This window comes from Meleagris gallopavo, chromosome Z (genome assembly GCF_000146605.3).
Source record: "Meleagris gallopavo isolate NT-WF06-2002-E0010 breed Aviagen turkey brand Nicholas breeding stock chromosome Z, Turkey_5.1, whole genome shotgun sequence".
Lineage (NCBI taxonomy): Eukaryota > Metazoa > Chordata > Aves > Galliformes > Phasianidae > Meleagris > Meleagris gallopavo.
In genome coordinates this window covers 57,125,028-57,142,251 of record NC_015041.2, presented here as the reverse complement: position 1 = coordinate 57,142,251, position 17,224 = coordinate 57,125,028, and the positions used below count along the sequence as shown (strand labels likewise).

The 17,224-nt window shown below is 39.0% G+C and overlaps 1 protein-coding gene across 2 annotated transcripts in view; it reads left to right on the top strand.

The window, feature by feature from the left end:
- The window catches only part of RASGRF2 (Ras protein specific guanine nucleotide releasing factor 2), a 122,942-nt gene that overhangs the window by 49,615 nt on the left and 56,103 nt on the right, over positions 1-17,224 (top strand). For both annotated transcript variants that reach the window (XM_010726098.3, XM_010726097.3), the window contains exons 8-15: positions 110-219; positions 2,977-3,095; positions 9,690-9,850; positions 10,829-10,895; positions 11,745-11,881; positions 14,873-14,955; positions 15,623-15,871; positions 16,141-16,529. In XM_010726098.3, the coding sequence (XP_010724400.1) occupies positions 110-219; positions 2,977-3,095; positions 9,690-9,850; positions 10,829-10,895; positions 11,745-11,881; positions 14,873-14,955; positions 15,623-15,871; positions 16,141-16,529 (1,315 nt within the window). The remainder of the gene's footprint in view (positions 1-109; positions 220-2,976; positions 3,096-9,689; positions 9,851-10,828; positions 10,896-11,744; positions 11,882-14,872; positions 14,956-15,622; positions 15,872-16,140; positions 16,530-17,224) is intronic.

Sequence of the window (17,224 nt, the reverse complement as noted above, 5' to 3'; positions counted from 1 at the left end):
ATGTTTGCAAAACTTTTTCAACAAATGTAATACTTCGTATTTAAAAAAAAAGCTGTATCAAAATTATTTCTTTAAGGATTTACTGATTCTATTCATAATTTATTTTAAGATTCCTAGATACATAATAACGCTTCATGAACTCCTGGCTCACACACCACATGAACATGTTGAACGAAAAAGCCTTGAATTTGCAAAATCCAAACTAGAAGAACTTTCAAGGTGAGACTTTCTATGCTTTTATTCAATAATTCTGAAGGAAAGACTCTGAAATGTAAAATGAATTTTCTCTCTTAAGATTTGGTTTTGTTCTTTTAAAAAAAAAATTATTTTAAAGAAAAGGAACAAAACTGAACCAAAGTCCAGAAAACCAAAGAAATAAATAGTAATATTTAAACTCTTCTAGTCTTTCGTTTAACAGAAATCTACAAGTGCCTTGTATTTTGGATAGGGGAGAACAGAGTTGCTATAGAAACCACCTACCCTTGAGTTACGAGCAATTTTCTTTATATAAAGAAATATATGTGTTTTTTCACAGTTTTTTTTTAAAAAGGGCATTTTCAATATTCTGCAATGCTGGAGATCAGTCAGGGTCTTGAGAAGTACTGAGTTTTCACTCCGTGTTAAGTTTGCATGTGTTAATGAAACAACTGAATATCACATATGCTATAAAGAATGCCAAATGAACTGGAACTAAAGATGTATTTTCAGAATTAGTACTCACTGTAGAAGCCTGTAAAATGAATATCTTCCCAGAAACTCCAGACCTATCTTAGATGCTTCTTTCTGTCAGCCAAGGCAGAAATTTGGTTGCTATCACTAGGAAACAGATCTTTGTGCTGTGAACAAAGACACGCTACAAGAACAAGAATGTATACCTTCAATATCTGGAGTATTCACCAAAAAAGTCCCTGTAAAATATGTTGCTGTAAATGCGTAATTGCTTTATAACTCTTGTTAATTGCATTCTTTTGACCGTTCAGATTTCTAATGCCTTTAAGACACAGTCGCTATGTTGGACAAACTACCTATTAGTTTGGAGCTTATTAATTTTTCTTTTTTGTCCTGCTGCATCTTCAATACAGTCAGCTAAATGTCATGTCCACCACTTTTTAAAGCTCTGGCTTCTTTTGAAAAGCCTTTTGAAGAAGTAGCTGCATTTGCTTCTTGCAGTATAAGCAGGGTCTGCCATATTCTGAGGCCATTTGAAGCAGAGAAGTAATGCCTCCTTTCCCCTTAGTCAGAGCCAATTTCTGTGGGTAGGGTTATATGTATATGTGTATAATCAGATCAAATAGCATTGACTCTGCTTCATCTCATAAGTTAGAGCTCATCCAACTAATTTATCTTTGAATGTTCAGAGTTGGAGGCTCAAATTGACTGATGCTCCTCTGCTCACAAAGCAGGCAATATGGACCATATGTATAAAACATTATGGCTCATTTATTGTAGATGTGAGGGAAGAGTAGGTATGAGACAGCGCAGTCAAGTCAGGAACATCATAACATTATACAAGCTTCTGTTTAAGGTCTGTCTTAGAATAAACTGCTTTTCTGTGTAAGAGGAGGATACTTACAAAAAGAATCGCAGAATCACAGAAACACCAAGGTTGGAAAAGATCATCCAGCCCAACCATCTACCTATCACCAATAGTTCTCACTAAACCATGTCCCTCAATACAACGTCCAGATGTTCCTTGCAGCCCATTCCAGTGCCTGACCACTCTTTCAGGCAAGTAGTGTTTCCTAATGTCCAGCCTAAATCTCCCCTGGCGCAGCTTGACGCCATTCCCTCTAGTCCTATCACCAGTTACACGAGAGAAGAGGCCAACCACCAGCTCACTACAACCTCCCTTCAGGTAGTTATAAAGAGCAATAGGGTCTCCCTTGAGCCTCCTCTTCTCCAGATTGAACAATCCCAGCTCCTTCAGCCGCTCCTCATAAGGTCTGTGCTCCAGACCCCACACGAGCTTTGTTGCCCTTCTTTAAACCTGCTCCAGGGCCTCAATGTCTTTCTTGCAGTGAGGGGCCCAAAACTGGACACAGTACTTGAGGTGCAGCATCTCCAGAGCTGAGTACAGGGAGACAATCACTTCCCTGTTTCTGATGCAAGCCAGGATGCCATGGGCCTTCTTGGCCACCTGGGCACACTGCTGGCTCATGTTCAGCCATGCATCAATCAATACCCCCAGGTCCATTTCCTCTACACAGTCTTCCAGCCACTCTGCCCAAGCCTGTAGCATTGCCTGGGGTTGTTGTGGCCAAAGTGCAGGACCCGGCATTTGGTCTTGTTGAAACTCATCCCACTGGCTTCAGCCCAGCTATCCGGCCTGTCCAGATCCCTCTGGAGGGCCTCGCTACCCTTCCAGCCAACTGGAACACTTCCAGCCAACTTGGTGTCATCCACAAACTTACTGAGGGTGCACTCAATGCCCTCATCCAGGTCATCGATAAAGATATTGAAGAGGAAGAAATTACGAGATGAACCATTAAAGCTGTGATTGTTATGGGGAGCAATCAGGAAGTGAATGGTACATTCAATCATAAACTGAAGCAGACAGACTAGGAACCTAAAACCAAGGTCAGGGAGTCTAAAATGTGTTATATAACTAACACAAAGAACTGAGAAACCAGTTTTGTGAATGCTAGTGAGCATCAAATAGTAGTCTTCTAACAGCTGTGAAGAATTTTCATCTTGGTGGCATCTATCAGATGTGTTCAAGAATAGTCTAAGAACAACTCTGGCAAAATAGGTTCCACTGCTGAAAAAAATGATTACAACAGTGGTTTGAAAGAAGGAAAAGCAGAGCAAGAAACTCGTTCTGGACTAGTCATGTACTGTATGTATATATCTTTTGTGTTGTAAAGGACATTATCGATTCTTTGTGTGTACACTGTCAAAAGTGCAAATGAAATTAGGTGAAATATTGCAAGATACATTTTGGGGAGTTTTAAGTACATTTTGTATTGTGTCTGACAGGGTGATGCATGATGAAGTGAGTGACACAGAAAACATCCGGAAGAATCTGGCCATAGAAAGAACAATAGTAGAAGGCTGTGATATATTGCTAGATACTAGTCAAACTTTCATACGCCAAGGTAAGACTTCTCTTTAAAAGCTACCTATGAAAATAATTGCATTTAAAACAGCAGGATTCACATTGCCATCATTGGGCAGGTCACTGCACTGGGCACAGGTAACATCCTTAAAGTCTAACGGACTGTGTAGGATGATTTAAAAAATACTCAGATAAATAATTTGAGACTATAGTTGTGCCCCATTTCTGTACTGTTTTATTAAGGAACAATGAAAAACAGCAACATAGCAATGGTAAATCATACATGGGACACTACTATACACTGAATAGGCTGTGATCTTCAGTTGTAATTACCTACAGCTCCACAGAGACCAAGGCTGTCTGATCATAATGCCAGCTGATGCATCACCTGGACAAAAGTGCATGAGTAGTCTGAAATTTTGTCAAATGAGAAAGGAATAAAGCAGTTGCTAAGAAAGAAAAGAGCTGTCATTCCCATTTTAATTAGTGCTTCAGGAACGACTCAAATTCATAGTGCCAGAATCATAGAATCATAGAATTGCTCTGGTAGGAAAAGACCTTAAAGATCATCAAGTCCAACCATAACCTAAACATACTACCTTAACTAGCAACACTCCGCTAAATCATGTCTTTGAGAACCACATTCAAATGGTTTATAAACACATCCATGGATGGTGACTCAACCACATCTCTAGGAAGCCCATTCCAGTGTTTAACAACCCTTTCTGTAAAGAAGTTTTTCTTAATATCCAACCTAAACTTACCCTGGAGCAACTTAAGGCCATTTCTTCTCGTCCTGTCACCTGTAAGAAGAGACCAGCCCCGCTCTCTCTGTAAGCACCTTTCAGGTACTGGAAGAGAGCAGTAAGGTCTCCCTTCAGCTCCTCTTCCCCAGACTAAACAGTCCCAGTTCTTTCAGTCTCTCCTCGTAGGCCATATTCTCCAAGCCCTTCACAAGCCTTGTTGCCCTTCTTTTGACCTGCTCCAGCACCTCCATGTCCTTTCTGTACTGAGGTGCCCAAAACTGAACACAGTACTCAAGGTGAGGCCTCACCAGTGCCGAATACAGGAGCAGGATTACTTCCCTACTCGTACTTACCACACCATTCCTGATACAGACTGGGATGCCATTGGCCTTCTTGGTCACCTGGGGACACCACTTGTGACTGGCCGCCAACTGGATTTAACTGCATTGACGACAATTCTTTGGGCCCGGCCATCCAGTCAGTGTTTCATGCAGCAGAGCAGATGCCCATCCAAACCAGCCAGCTTCTCCACAAGAAGGAGGACAGTGGGGGACAGTGTCAAAGGCTTTTCTGAAGTACAGGTAGACCACATCAATAACCGTACCTTCATCCACTAAGCGGGTCACCTTGTCATAGAATAATCCAATATCTGATATACTCGTCCCATCTCTTGAGAGGTGCATTTTTGGGCTTCAGTAGAAGTCCGGGGTACATACAAAGATCACTTCAAGAAGAAAGACAATGAAGGCTTCTTGTTCCAGAAAGGTAGAATTATGTCTAATAAAATGCAGTTAGCAAAAAGAGAGAGGGAGAGGCATACCATATTCTTTATTCTTGGCGGTTTTGGAAACTCCTCCTGCTGAAGCTTAGGTCCATCATATACAGAGAAATGATCATTCCACCCCTGCTCAGCATTTGTGAGGCTGTAGCTGCATACTGTGTTCAGTTCTAGGCCACCCAGTTCAAGAGTAACATGGACAAACTGGAGAAGGACCAGAGAAAAGTTACCAAGATGCTGAAAGGCCTACAGCACCTCTCCTTTGAGGAGAGTCTAAGAGTGCTGGGACTGTTCAGCCTGGAGAAGGTTCAGGGAGGACCTTATCAACATGTATAAGAAGCTGAAGGGAGGTGCAAAGAAGACAGAGTTGGACTCTTCAGTGGTACCCAGTGCTAGGAGAAGAGACACTGAGCACAGGCTGGAACACAGATGGTTCCCTCTGACCATCAGGCAGCACTTCTTTTCTATGGGGGTGTGGGGGTCTTGGCACAAGGACCCAGAGGCTGTGGGGTCACCTCCTTGGAGGTCTTCAGAAGCCACCTGGGCATGAGCCTGAGTGCCCTGTTGTGGGTGGCCCTGCTTGATCAGGGATGGTTGAACCAGATGAAATCAGAGATTCTTTATTGGCTTGTTTACCACCCTGTGATATCAGGAGATAAATTTCTTACTGTGTTCCACAAAATTGTAATTTAAAGTAAGTGGTAACTTTAACTGAAACTATAAACGGATTGCAGTTCTTGCCTTGGAGGGGGGCTCACTCTAATGGTAAAATAAATGTAAAATCTTCATAATTGAAGCCTATTTTCCATTTATATAAGAGTTTACTTCTTGATCTTTTCTAACAAGGTAGTAGTTTTGGATAGAGTAGGTATAGATCTGTAGGGGAGGATTTTAATGAGGTACAAGCTTCTTTGTGTGTGTAAAGCATTACATACATTTAGGGAAGGTTGAGAATTTAATTTAGGTATATCCCTTCACACGATCTTCTTTAGATAGCATCATCAGAAGTCAGAACATTTGGTATTTAAGTAGAATTTAAGCAAAGCTGATAGTTTAATAGGCTTTGTTTAGATTTTGAAATCCATTCTGTAGTGTTTCTATAGTTATTTAGCCAAACTATAAAGCTTTCCATAATAACTTCTGAGATTGTTTGTACAATGGTCACATTTAAGTTACTGCATTATTTTTTATATGTATGTGTTTGTTATAATTGAAGTGTTTCAGGAGTTATGAATGTGGTTTCAAGAAAAATGTAAAATTATTACATTACAGCCACCCTCGGAGAATTACAGGGCTGATTCTCCTTGACTGACTTGTACCATGAAATTTTCTTAAACTATTTTTTTTTTCACTGTGATTACGGTATTTTGTATTTAAATGCATATGATGCTTTTCCCCTTAAAATCGGCTAATACAATTTTGTCTGTGTACCCGGTGTTTCATCAGTGGAAACCTGTTGATTTTTCTGTGGAAATGAATCTGTGAAGGTTGGAATGTTGGAATGTAAGACCCAGGTCAAACCCGTGATTTAAGTAAATCAATTTCAGGTTTAATTATGGGAATACTTTTAAGGTCAGTGGATGAACCTGCATGTTATGAAAGGCTGCATCACAATTTACCTTTTAAAAAAATTAAAGAATATTACACTGTATGAGTGCAGAAATCTGATTTGAGCTGATGAAATAATGGCAAGCCTATTTTCCTTTCACATCTGATTGTAGGGTCACTTTAAGAGTGATGTCCACCTCTTCTAATTTCAGTTAAGCTCCTATTCTTTGTGTTGATTGTGGAGAAATAGATACCTGTTCTGACCAAAAAAAAACCAACAAAAAAAAACCCAACATCAAACCCAAACAAACAAAAAAGCCATTTCTGACAGTGCTTTGCACAGTAAATTATGAATTCGCCTTCAGATTTCCTGGGATCTCCTTTTATCTACTTCTTACTTTAATACAGACTATATTGTTAGGCCCTCTGTCAAGGCAAACAGTATCTTCTTTTTCTTTCTTTCTTCTCTTTGACATGGTCCCTCACCACATCCTTTTCTCTAAATTGGAGAGGCATGGATGTGAAGGATGGACAGTTAGGCGGATTAAGAATTAGTTGGATGGTTGCAGCCAAAGGATTGTGATCAATGGTTCTGTGTCAGGGTGGAGGCCGGTCACAAGCAGTATCCTTCAAGGGTCGGTCTTGGGACCGGTGCTCTTCAACAGTGACACAGTTGATGGCATCGAGTGCACCCTCAGCAAGTTTGCAGACAGCACCAAGCTGAGCGGTGCAGTCGGTACTCTGGAGGAAAGGGATGCCATCCAGAGGGACCTGGAAAGGCTGGAGAAGTGGGCCCATGAAAACCTAATGAGGTGCAGGGTGCTTCACTTGGGTCAAGGCAATCCCAGGTATTTATACAGACTGGGGGAAGACCTCTTTCAGAGCAGCCCTGTGGAGAAGGACTTGGGGGTTCTGGTGGATGAGAAACTGGACATGAGCCAGCAATGTGTGCTTGCGGCCTGGAAGGCCAACTGTGTTCTGGTCTGCATTAAAAAAGGGGTGGCGAGCAGGGAGAGGGAGGTGATTGTCCCCCTCTACTCAGTTCTTGTTAGACCCCATCTGCACAACTGTGTCCAGGCCTGGGACCCCCAGCACAGGAAGGACGTGGAGCTCTTGGAGTGGGTCCAGAGGAGGGCCACGAAGATGATCAGAGGGCTGGAGCACCTGTCCTGTGAGGAGAGGCTGAGGGAACTGGACTTGTTTAGCTTGGAGAAGAGAAGGCTCCGGGGAAACCTCATTGTGGCCTTCCAGTACTTGAACGGCATGTATAAATAGGAGCGGCAACAGCTGTTTATGAGGGTGGATAGTGATAAGAGAAGGGGGAATGGTTTTAAACTGAGACAGGGGAGATTTAGGTTAGATATTAGGAGGAAGTTTTTCACTCAGAGAGTGGTGATGCACTGGAACAGGTTGCCCAAGGAGGTTGTGGATGCTCCATCTCTGGAGACATTCAAGGCCAGGCTGGTTGTGGCTCTGGCAGCCTAGTCTGGTGGTTGGTAACCCTGCACTTGAAACTAGATGATCTCATTGTGGTCCTTTTCAACCCAGGCCATTCTATGATTCTATGATTCTGTGATTCTTTAATGGCCTAAGGCAACAGAGACCTTGATCTGCGATCCAGCATTGGCTGACACCCAGAAAACTGTCTTCTGGAGGCCCCTCAGAGGCCATCAGATATGTTTTCTAATCTTCCTATCATCAGCTGCTCTAAATTTACCTCTGCTAACAAATATGTGACAATTACAAAATTATGGAGAGCTGAGGTTTGAAGAGACTTTTGGGAATTGTCCCATCCAGTTCCACCTACTGAAAGCTTATCAACTGGTGCCAGTTACTCAGCATCATGTCCAGTCACGTTTTGATTATTTCAGAAGAATGGAGATTTTTTTTTTACATCATACTATTAATGAACATTTCAAAATTAGCCTCACTGGTTGTGGCAGTTGTACACTGGCCAGTCATAACAATTTTTTTAATTTTCTTAAGAGGAAATCTGTAGTAGAATCTATGACATGGCAAATGCTCAGTTTCTTTAATCACGAGAGCTTGATGGAAATGCAGTACATTCTTGCTAGATTTTAACTGTTTAGAAATTTGTTTTTTTTTTCTGTAAGTATTAAGCTCATTATTGAAAGGAGATAATGCAGTCTCTCTTCACGCTTCAAAATAGTGATATTTCAGGTCCATGCAAGAATAGTGTTTAACCTTCTGCTATTTTAGCAGAATAGAATATGGTATTTCTGAAACAATCATTAAAAAAAAAAAAAAAGAGTTGAGTTGCAAAGCTATATGTGTACATATATCATATTTATAGATATCATTTTTTTTAAGGAACAAAAATAACAAGTAGAATTGATTGTTACCAAAATGTGTAGGGGGAATTTCAGGAGAAAAGTGACTGAAGAATTTTGGAGTGGGAAGCTGAAGCTGCTTTGTATATACTATTGAGCCTCACACTGGGAGCTGGACAGCAACTGGCAACATACAGAAAAGTCACAGCTCTAACTATACAGAATGATCACCTTCCTAACTTTTACAGTAGAAATTATTAGATTGTTTTTTTTCAAGAGAACTTTACAACAAACAGTAAGTAGGGTGGCTTGTGTGGGGTTTTTTTTTTTTGGTAGAATATAGGTGAATCTAAGAAGTGTTGCATAGGTTTACAGATTTCTGGAGTATAGCTTTTCTTAGTGTTTTGTTACAGTGGCACAAATCGTGTACTCATTCAGTCTGAAAATGTAATGGTTCTCAAAGTACAACAGAATGTTGTAAGTTGATCAGTGTGTATTTTGTTATGTCTCAGATGTATTAATAATTTAGTGCAAATAAGGAACTAAATGTAGGAAAAAGTGATGTAGAACAACAGTAGCTTTTTCAGAGAGTAATCTTAATTTCTCTGTTATTTTGTGTATATGAACTTCAAATTGTGCTTCACTATGAAATTTGATTCCAGATCCAAAATAAAAGTGATCATGATATCAACATGCAAAAAATTGGTCAGAGAATGGTTTTGAGATATGAAATGACATGGAAGCATAGCTTTCTCTGTTTTGGAATTCTGTAGATTGCAAATTCAGACTAAATGTAATGAGATTCAATTCAGTGCTTGACTGGTAACACTTCTAACTGAGCTATGTAGCTCTGACTCTAACACAATGCAAGATTAGAAGAGATCTGCTTCATTTGAGAAAAATGGAGATTGCTGTTCAGCTTTGTTCTCTGATCAACATTATTAGCTCAGAGTTGTATGAGAATTTGACGACTACTTAACTAACTACTAGTTTAGACTGTGCTTGCTTGATTCTGAGACTGTGGTTACAGAGATAGATTTACTACTTCCATTAAAAAAGTACAAATCTATGACTTGTCCTAAAACCCAAAATGAACTGGTACAAAGAAGATAAATGACTTTTTTTTTAAATGGAAACTAATGTGTGTTAATACTTATTAGAATGAAAAGTTGCATGGTTTAATACCAAAATGTTTGGTGGATTAACACTTCAAACACTATCTTCTTAATATTGTTATATTACAGTGTATTTTTTATTTTAATTATTGTCAGGTTCCCTTATTCAAGTCCCTTCAGTTGAAAGGGGAAAACTTAGCAAAGTTCGTCTGGTATCATTATCCTTGAAAAAGGAAGGAGAAAGGCAATGCTTCTTATTTACAAAGCATTTTTTAATTTGTACAAGAAGTTCAGGAGGAAAACTGCATCTACTTAAGGTACAGATGTTACATTATGACTCAATTCTGTATTTCAATTCAATGAAAATGAAGCTTCATTGAAATTTTAATATTGTGGGGTTTTGTTTTTTTTTTGTTCTAAACTGAGATTTTGTGTTGTTATAAACAGAAGTCAGATGATCTATTTCTCACTGCAATACACTTTTCCAGAAGTGTGTGATTTAATAAACCTGGGGCTAGAAAAAGTACATCATTGTCTTTGTATAAGCCAGTAGTGGCTCTAAGTCTGTTTACAGTGCAGTAATCAGCTGCTACCCCCCCACAGAATTATGGAAGAACTTCCAGAGCTGTAATAAATAATATTAATATTTGAAGTCGGTTTTGTTTTCCTGGGCAGCATATTGTCTTAAAGTGAATGCTCCACTTAGAACGCTCTGGTTACACTAGTTGAGAATCAATCTTTCTTGGGTTTGTTTTTGAATGAAGGTAAAATGGCAGTTTATGGATTGATGTTTGTTGAACAAAATTTTAATCTGACAAAGACATATCTGAGATACTTCTAAGACTGCTTAGAAAGTCTTTCTTCTTACTTTCTGTATGCATTTTCACTTTGTAGTCTTTAAATAATTAATGTATTTTGCAAGGTAAATTAAGTGTAACTGAATCTTTCAAAAAGTCATGTATTAGTTTTATTTAAATTCAGAATAAAATGATGAAATTCTAGTTACTTTTTCTGAAACTTGTGAACAAGCCTCTGTGAGACAAATTGTAGTATGGTAAAAATGAAAGAATTTTCCACATTTAAACGTATGATTGATTTGCTTGCTTAAGGAAAATGTAGTATCTAATCCAGCTGGTTTTAGTTCTTGAAAAAGGTACATCATGAAATTGATGTATGTTCCTATGAGCTCTGGATTGTAGAATCTTACTATAAGGTGTATCAATATTTTAAAATAGCTATAATGGCAAATTGGAGCAAATGTCTAAATCTATGAAAAATGTACTTTGTTTTCATAGACAGGAGGCGTTCTGTCGTTAATAGAGTGCACGTTGATTGAGGAGACAGATGCAGCTGATGATGACTGTAAGTTGCCTTCAACTGCTTGTAGTAATTACAGTTCTAAGTGTATATATATACTTCTAAGTTTACCCATGGTTTATTTTTCATAACAAATTGATATGTTCTCCTAATTCATGAAATCAGAGAAACATCTGTTAATTGATTGAGTAGAATAAATTATTTAATAATGGATATACTGGCTTGCATTTGTTTTCCTATGTTTGTTGTTGCTGTTGACATCCCACATAAGATTTCAAAGTACAGTGGCTGAAGGAATGTGACAAATTATTTGCTGACTTTTCTATTCAGCTCTACCCAGAGGATCTTAGAAAGAAAAAAAAAAAAAAAAAAACTTCTGGAAAGACAAAACAGATAATTGAGTTTCTTCTTTCATGAAAGCTGAGAGAATTGGCAGAATTAGTGGAAAGTTTTTGTCTGCAGATTTTGACTACAGGCCTTTTCAAGTGGAGTAATAAAGCACATCCCCAGGCTGGGTGTTTTGTTACTCTTGGCTTCCACCCTGTAGTTTTAGATGAGTATTACCCATGAATTGTGGAAGTAGTTTCATTAATTTCAGTAATCCTTCAGTGTACTGAGAACATGAAATATAGGTGTTAGAAAGACCTCAGCCTTATTTGGCATTTTAACATGTAACTTACATTAACTCCCACTATTGTATACTTGTAACTTTTATTGTATTTGGTGTATGTGGAAAACGAAAATCAGTGTTTTGGATTCCCAGTTACATTTACTCTTTGTCAGAGAAATATTTTAATATAACTTCTCCAGTAAGTCCAGTAAGAAACAATATTTTCTTTATACTGTGATTTGAAATCTTACATTTTGTCTTTTTTTACTCCTTTCACTGTAAAGCAAAAAGCTCTGGACAGGTGTTTGGACACCTCGATTTCAAGCTTGTAGTTGAACCTGCAGATGCTCCTCCTTTTACTATTGTCCTCTTAGCCCCTTCACGTCAAGAGAAAGCTGCATGGACAAGTGATATAAGTCAGGTAGCTTTCTGCATTCTTTATCCTGTTTGTCATGAGATTATTTATTCCATGTTTCTGAAAACTAATCCAAGAGAAAACTGATTTCTTGAGAGCTGATTGATTGCAGTGTATTTGAAAATCCCCTAGTGTTACCTGTTCTCCCTCCATTGACTTGTTAGTGGAGCTGAAAAGCTGCATGACTGAGTTGTGTGCTGCATGCCGACAAAGCTTGGAAGTGGCCTAATAAGGTATAGGTAAACACAGCAGCTGAGAGAACATCGGGTGAAGTAATTTGTCAGACTGCCAGGGGAAAACAGTAGAAAACTTTTCTCTCTTGATTATTCCCTTTGAGGAAAGGAAAATCTGCCCCAGCTATTGCTTTCTGAAGAGATTTGAGGGCAACAACGGAGATATTTTAACAATGTGAGAATGAAGAAGATTAAGCTTTTTAAGAAAACAGAGAAGCTGAATGATGGAGTCACCAAAATTGGAAAAGACCTCCAAGATCATCTAGTCCAATCATCCACCTACCACCATTTCGCTTCTAAACCTTGTCTTTTGGTATACCATCTAAATGCTTCTTGAACACCTCCAGAGATGGTGAATCAACCTCTGCCCTGGGCAGCCTTTGCCCAGCAAAGACTCAAGTCCACGCTTTGCCCAGCGGTCAGCATCTAACCGCTCTTCTGGAGAAGAAATTCTTCCTAATGTCCAACCTGAATCTCCCCTGGCACAACTTGAGGTCATTTCTTTTAGTTCTACTGCTGCTTACACAGGAGAAAAGTCTGACCTGCACCTTACCACAATGTCCCTTCAGGTAGTTGTAGAGAACTATAAGGTCTCCCCTAACCCTTCTTCATAGGAAACAATTCTAGTTCCCTCAGCCTCTCCCCATAAAACTTGTGCTCCATACCCTTAACAGCTTTATTGATCTTCTCTGGGCACTCTCTTGGGCCTCAATGTTTTACTACTAGGGGGCTCAGAACTCAATGCAGCACTTGATGTGAAGCCTCACTTGTTCTGAGTACTGGGGGATGATCGCCTCTCCAGTCCTGCTGGCTACACTACTTCTGATACAAGCCAGGTTGCCACTGGCCTTCTTTGCCACCTGGGTGCACTGCTGACTCATGTTTAGCTGAGCATCAACTAACACTACCCGGTCTGTTTCTTCCAACCAGCCTTCCGGCCACTCTGCCCCAAGCCTGGGGTTGCTGTGGCCAGAGTGCAAGACCTAACACGTGGCCTTGTTGAACTTCATCCCACTGGCCTCACTCCACTGATCCAGCCTGCCACAGAATCACAGAATGGCCAGGGTTGGAAGGGACCTCAAGGATCATGAATCTCCAACCCTCCTGCCACATGCAGGGCCACCAACCTCCACATTTAATACTAGACCAGGCTGCCCAGGTCCCCTTCCAGTCTGGCCTTGAACACCTCCAGGGACGGGGCATCCAGGTCTCTCTGAAGGGCTTTCTTACCCTCAGGCAGATTAACACTTCCTCCTAACTTGGTGTCATCTGCAAGAGTAGATACCATTTTAGAAGAGTAAGGACTCAAGACCCTGTTCAAACACCATGGGCATTTTGTTGCTGCTGAAAAAATCTCCTCTCTTCTACTTTAAGCTTGTCCTTTGGCCCTAGCTCCCTGTTACTTTGATTCCTTCACCTCACAATTTTTCTAAGATTTCATCTGTCAAATAACTGATAAATGCTAGGACTATGCAGTCTTAATGGAAACAGCACTGAACTGCCATGGGCAATTTCGTGCTTAGAGCTTCTTTGCAACATTTAAAAGTCACCTGGAGAAAACTGTATTATTATTAGAGATCTGTGTTGTTTTTTTGTCTCAGTGCTTTAAAGTAACAATTTGGTAAAGTCATAATGTGAATTATTTGAATTATTTAAGTTTGAAACCATTGTTAAAAACCTGAAATTAAAAGCACATATAGTTAAATAAATCATAGAAGACCAGAAAAGGCCTCTGGTAATCTTTGACCGATCTAACATCAGTCATTATTTTGCTAGGCAATATTTCAAGTTCAACGGATTATTCTTAAACTCGGTGTATATGTGCATGAGAACTTTGGAAACTCCATTTTATTGATGTGAAGTAATAGTGTTGTCTGCACATACATAATCGTTGAAAATAAAATTTGAAAGTATTATAAAAGCAAGAGTCCTATAGTAGTATGTATGAGATACTTGTTCCAGATCATAAAAGCCCTAACTACTGGCAGAGTGCAGACTTCCAAGAGCAGGGTTTTGGGTGCTGCATTATCTCAACTACGTCAGAATACAAATCAGCAAAAAATGCTGTTAGATGGCTTTGAGCTGTACTTACACACCACTAGTGCTGAGCTGCTTTGAGGCTTGAATAACTTGTAAACTTCTTTTGGCCACAGCACAGCCTGTAATTTCAAACTAATGTGTGCTATCAACATGTCCCAGAAGTGTCTTTACACTTTCTGATACTAGCCTGAAACATTTATACAAGAGTTTTCAGTGGACTACTCAGACAGCAGCTTGATAGCTGTATTTCACAGTAATAGCACTATTTGCATTTGTTTTTGAAGGAAATGTGTGTTTTTAGAAACTATTTGTCTCTCACTTTATACATATAATGTATAATATTCTGACTTTCTTCCAGTGCTGATTTTTCAAGATATGATAGAAGTATTTAACATCACTCAGTTTCAAATGAACTTCAAGGTTATCTCAATTTCAACTAAAAATCTGTAGCCATGTAAAAAAGATTCTGGGCCAAATTCTCTGAGCATGCTGGTAAAGATGCATGGACTTGAGTCTCTGCAAATCAAAGGAGAAGACTAGAGAGTAATATCTGTTACAATTGCTTCATCACTGCTTTTCTTTTATGAAAGTACCTTGTATTTTAGTCTGCTCAGACTCTGTGAAAGCTATATTTCAGTGATGCTAGTGGTGATACTAACAGTGTGGAAATTAACCCTTTACAGTGTGTTTTGATATTAACAGTTCACAATATTTATTTTCACAGTGCATTGATAACATAAGGTGCAATGGTTTAATGACCATAGTGTTTGAAGAAAATTCTAAAGTCACTGTGCCACATATGATAAAGTAAGTGAGACAATTTATTTCCAGTGAGCAAAATTTGTTTGTTTGCTTTTTAATAAAAAAATTTAAGAAAAGGAAGTGTGTTTTTGGAAAATAAAGTATTTACGCCCCCTCCACTTACCCTCATTTTTGTTGACCGGAATTAAATCTTAATCCAACATGTATTTTTTTCAATCTGTTTCCTGAAATAGTAGGGATAACTGAAAATGGCCAACTCTGAAGTCACAGTGTTGGACTATATAGTATCACAGCTCAATTTTCTCTTTTATTTCTGAAGCTGCAGTATGTTATGGTTTGGATAGTAGTTTAATTCTGTATTGGGCATTTATTTTCTGTCCTACTACTCATCATTTTATTTAATGTATTTTTAAATGTTTGGTAAACCTACACTGAGTGCAAACAGTTACGACTTTCCAAAGCATTCCAAAGCCTAAATTTTTCTTTTCCTTGTTTGTCCTATTTCGAAGGGGAAAAAAAAAAAACACATCCTACAGTTTTAACATCGAATTAAGGTAGTTTCTCCATAAGAGTATTCCTATGTTGATGAAATACAAGAATGCAGTATGTATTTCTTGGTCCTGTGTTGACAGGAATAGCTGAAGTGATACCTCTAGTGTACCATAATCACTCTTCCTCTTTGGTGAAACGTTCTACTTTAACTTTTGTGTAGGTCTGATGCACGTCTTCATAGAGATGACATTGATATTTGCTTCAGCAAAACTCTAAATTCCTGCAAAGTACCTCAAATCCGTTATGCAAGTGTTGAACGCCTTTTGGAGAGGCTAACAGACTTGCGATTTCTGAGTATTGATTTCCTGAATACGTTCCTACATACTTACCGCATATTTACTACTGCAGCTGTTGTACTGGAAAAACTTTCAGACATATACAGACGGCCTTTCACTTCCATTCCAGTTAGGTGAGCACTGTCCTTTGTCTTCTATGGTAAATTACTTACAGAATTACCAAGAATTACCATTTGTTTGTTTTTAACCTAATTTCTGTGTAAATAATCTGAGAGGAAAGTTCTTACTCTATAAATACGGAGTAAATTTTTAGGTAAGTCTATCTCAATTTTCTGCCTGGGCTTTGAGGTCTAAATATCTCATTTTGCCTCTGCAAGTGTTTTCACTTCAATCTGTTTTGCATTTGTTACTATGATGTTGCTGTTTTGTTTCTTGCTTCCAGGGCTTTGGAGTTATTTTTTGCTACCGGTCAAAACAACAGAGGAGAGTACCTCGCTGATGCGAAGTCACCACATCTCTGTCGCAAATTTTCATCTCCCCCTCCACTGTCACTTTCCAGAACATCCTCACCTGTCAGAACTCGAAAATTGTCATTGACTTCACCACTGAATTCAAGAATTGGTGCCCTTGATCTTTCTACTTCATCTGTGGCAAGCAGTCCTACCTCAACGTATAGTCCAGCCACTTCTCCTCCACCAACAGGTAGCAAAGTACCTCTCGACCTTAGCAAAGGGCCCTCCTCTCCTGAGCAAAGCCCTGGCTCCATAGAGGACAGCTTGGAGAACCCTCGCATTGACCTCTGTAACAAGCTGAGGAGAAGCATTCGAAGAGGTATTCTATATTTACAGAACAGTGAATGTTACTCTTGGGTAAATGGAGCTTAATTTTCTCAAATGGAAGCTTAATTTTTATCGGTCTACTGCACAGCAGTTGTTTCTTTTTCCTTGTCCCTTTTTTTTTTTTTTTTGTGATCACAGTAACTTGCACTGGGGAATTAAATACACTGCTCTTGGTGTCTTTTCTAGTGGCTGTGTTTCCTCCGTTTGTTTTTCCTTTTTTGTGGGCATTGTAGTATGGCAGAGTGGACCTGTCTGTTTTCAGTCCAGCAGAATGTTTTGGATGAAGTAAAAAAAAAACAAACTTGATGCCAGTTGCAGTTGGTTGAAGTTGTGCTGTGAAGTAAAATATTAAGCTAAAAGGAAACAGATATATAAAATTAGTGGGAGTTCTCCAGAAAGATTTAGTTGCTAATTCAAATAATTTATGTGAGCACTGGGTGCACTATTGAGATTCATAGCACCTGATTGTTATCAGTCCAGAAGGTAGATGTCTAAAAAGATGAATTGCTATTGTACAAATGCTTGTTGGCTTTTGTAAGGCACCTTAAAATAGGCACTATTTTCAGAGGAATAATGCTAGTTGATATAAACCTCACTGTGGGCATATAGAATGAGAGCATTGCACACAGAATCACAGAATAATTTAGGTTAGAAAGAATCCCTTAAGATCATCAAGTCCACCCATCA